This window comes from Rhincodon typus, unplaced genomic scaffold (assembly GCF_021869965.1).
Source record: "Rhincodon typus isolate 14 unplaced genomic scaffold, sRhiTyp1.1 hic_rhity00003168, whole genome shotgun sequence".
NCBI classification, from domain to species: domain Eukaryota; kingdom Metazoa; phylum Chordata; class Chondrichthyes; order Orectolobiformes; family Rhincodontidae; genus Rhincodon; species Rhincodon typus.
The window spans coordinates 1,262-4,728 of record NW_025968806.1 but is presented as its reverse complement, the minus strand read 5'-3'; the positions used below and the strand labels follow the sequence as shown (position 1 = coordinate 4,728).

At 50.7% G+C, this 3,467-nt stretch overlaps 1 protein-coding gene across 1 annotated transcript in view; it reads right to left on the bottom strand.

Annotated features, from left to right (window-relative positions):
- The window catches only part of si:ch73-375g18.1 (kinesin-like protein KIF1C), a gene marked incomplete at its 5' end in the record, with an annotated part of 11,552 nt that overhangs the window by 7,110 nt on the left and 975 nt on the right, over positions 1-3,467 (bottom strand). Inside the window, 3 exon segments of the mRNA XM_048593579.1 lie at positions 39-237; positions 2,442-2,525; positions 3,384-3,467. The exon segment at positions 3,384-3,467 is cut by the window's right edge and continues 10 nt beyond it. Of these exon segments, the coding sequence (XP_048449536.1) occupies positions 39-237; positions 2,442-2,525; positions 3,384-3,467 (367 nt within the window).

The window sequence follows — 3,467 nt, the reverse complement described above, 5'->3', positions numbered from 1 at the left end:
CCCCTCCCCTCCCCCTCCGTGCCCCGCCCTGCCCCCACCCTTCCCCTCACCCCCACCTCCTCTCGGTCTCCAGTTTGATGTCAATGCCTTGGTTCTCCAGCAGCTCTCTCTGGGCGAAGCTCCAATCGACCATCTCGGATGGCGTTCCCAGGTTTGGGGCCCGTTCCCGATCCATCCTCGCCTGCTCCGGGTGGTTAAACCGGAAAACGTGGCTCTTCCCCATCACCAGGCGGTTACCTGCCGGGGAGCGGGAGCGGGGGGGTTAATTAAAAAGATCCCAGGCTGTCAATTCACCATCTGCTGGGAGCCTGACACCACCCCCCACCCCCAACAGACACAGAAACAGGCCCACTGGCCCAACTCCTCCCTGCTGACCCAGATATCCTACATTAATTTAGTCCCATTTGCCAGCATTTGGCCCATTTCTCTCTAAACCCTTCCTATTCATGTACCCAACCAGATGCCTTTTAAATGTTGTAATTGTACCCGTCTCCACCACTTCCTCTGGCAGCTCGTTCCATACACGCACCACCCTCTGCGTGAAAAAGTTGCCCCTTAGGTCCCTTTTAAATCTTTCCCCTCTCACCTTAAACCTATGCCCCTCTAGTTTTGGACTCCGCCTACCCTGGGGAAAAGACCTTGCCTATTCACCCTAACCATGCCCCTCATGATTTTATAAACCTGCATAAGGTCACCCCTCAGCCTCCGACGCTCCAGGGAAAATAGCCCCAGTCTATTCAGCCTCTCCCTGTAGCTCAAACCCTCCAACCCTGGCAATATCCTTGTAAATCTTTTCTGTACCCTTTCTGGTTTCACAACATCTTTCCTATAGCAGGCAGACCAGAATTGCACGCAGTATTCCAAAAGTACCCTAACCAATGTCCTGTACAGCTGCAACATGACCCTCCCAACTCCTGTACTCAATGCACTGACCAATAAAGGCAAGCGTACCAAATGCCTTCTTCACCGCCGTGTCTACCTGCGACTCCACTTTGAAGGAACAATGAACCTGCACCCCAAGGTCTCTTTGTTCAGCAACACTCCCCAGGACCTTACCATTAAGTGTATAAGTCCTGACCTGATTTGCCTTTCCAAAATGCAGCACCTCACATTTATCTAAATTAAACTCCACCTGCCTCTCCTTGGCCCATTGCTCCATCTGATCAAGGTCCCGTTGTACTCTGAGGTAACCTTCTTCGCTGTCCACTATGTCTCCAATTTTGGTGTAATCTGCAAACTTACTAACCATACCTCCTTTGTTCACATCCACATAATTTATATAAATGACAAAGGGCAGTGGACACAGCACTGATCCTTGTGGCCCACCGCTGGTCACAGGCCTCCAGTCTGAAAATCAACCCTCCACCACCCCTCTCTGTCTTCTACCTTCTAGCCAGTTCTGTCTCCAAATGGCAGTTCTCCCTGTATTCCATGTGATCTAACCTTGCTAACCAGTCTACCATGAGGAACCTTGTCGAACACCTTACTGAAGTCCATATAGATCACGTCCACTGCTCTGCCCTCATCAATCCTCTTTGTTAATTCTTCAAAAAACTTAATCAAGTTAGTGAGACACCATTTCCCCCACACATAGCCATGTTGACTATCGTTAATCAGTCCTTGCCTTTCCAAATACATGTAAATCCTGTCCCTCAGGATTCCCTCAGCAAGTTACGCACCACTGATATCAGGCTCAAGGCTCTATAGTTCCCTGGCTTTTCCTTACCACCTTTCTTAAATAATGGCACCACATGTTAGCCAACCTCCAGTCTTCTGGCACCTCGTCCATGGCTATCGATGATGCAGATGTCTCAGCAAGGGGCCCAGCAATCACTTCCCTAGCTTCCCACAAAGTTCTAGAGTACACCTGATCAGGTCTTGGGGATTTATCCACCTTCATGCATTTTAAGGTTCCAGCACCACCACCTCTGTAATATGGACAGTTTTCAAGATATCACTACACATTCTCTAGCTTCAATATCCGTTTCCCCAATAAATACTGATGTGAAATACTCGTTTTGTATCTCGCCCATCTCCTGCAGTTCCCCACGTACACATGTTGATCTTCAAGGGGCCCTAGTTACTCTTCTGTCCGCAGTGTATTTGTAGAATCTCCTTGGATTCTCCTTGACCCTATTTGCCAAAGCTATCTTATGTCCCCCTTTTGCCCTCCTGGTTTCCCTCTGGTATATTCCTATTGGTCTTATACTCCTTGAGGGATCCACTCGATCCCTGCTGTCTATATCTGACATATGCCTCCTTTTTCTTGACCAAAACCTCAAGTGTTCTAGTCACCCAGCATTCCCTCCACACACCAGCCTTGCCCTTCACCCTAACAGGAACACATCTTCACATAGAGGTCCAGGGACCCTCAGAGACCTCCTCAGGTGGTCAGCGACCACTCCCCACCCCCACAACAAACGCCCCCCAACCCCGCTCACCTTGCCGGAGCACAGTGCGTGTGGTGACCTGTTTCCCATTGACGTATGTATCTGCACCTTCACATGGCTCTAAGGTAACGATGACTGTAGGGACAAGGGGAGGAGACTGTGTCAACTTACAGACAGTCCGCACCAGCTCATTCCCGATCCCAATCCCAACCTGCACCAGGTCATTCTCGATCCCAATCCCAATCCGCACCAGGTCACTCCCCATCTCGATCCCAACATCACACTGAGTCATTCCTCATCACAACCCACACCAGATTATTCCTGATCCCAATCCCAATCCCAACCTGCTCCAGATCATTCTCGATCCTGAGCCCAATTCCACATTGGGTCATTCCCGATCTTCACCCACACCATGCCATTCCCAATCCGGACCCACTCCGGGTCATTCCCTGAGGAAGAGCCCATTCCCTGATCCCTATCTGCACACTCGGCCTACAGCCTTCCCAGTGCTTGGATGGAGAGGACATCCCCTCAGCTGGAGTGGGAGTGGGAGTGGGGGCTCTCAGTGACTTCCTCAGTACCTACCCCCAACACCATCAAGGGGGCTTGCCCCAACTGCTGCTCAAGACACAGCAGGTTACCTGGCCACTCAACTGTAGGGGCATCACAATTGGGTGGTAAGCGAGTAAGAATCCCCATTTGGTGTGTGATAAATGAAGTCAGCGGTATTTCGGCTGCAGCAGTGCCCGGGATACTGAGAGGCTCCAGGTTTATACAACAGCAGGCACAATCTGACTGACAATTGGACACTGTCAAGTGTTGACTCAATTGGAGCAGACTGTGACCGGTCTGTATCTGAGGCTCAGTCACGAGGGGGTCACTGGGGGAAGTGGGTGTGTATTATGTAGCGGGCCGCAGTATTAACTGGTGATTGTACACTACCCTAAACCAGATCCAGGCCCAGGTCTCGGGAAGACTGGTCAGTGCACTCACCTTCACCATTCTCCTTACTCTCACTACGAAACACACAGTGCTCATCCTTAATGAACTGCCCACTCAGCTTAATATCTACAACAC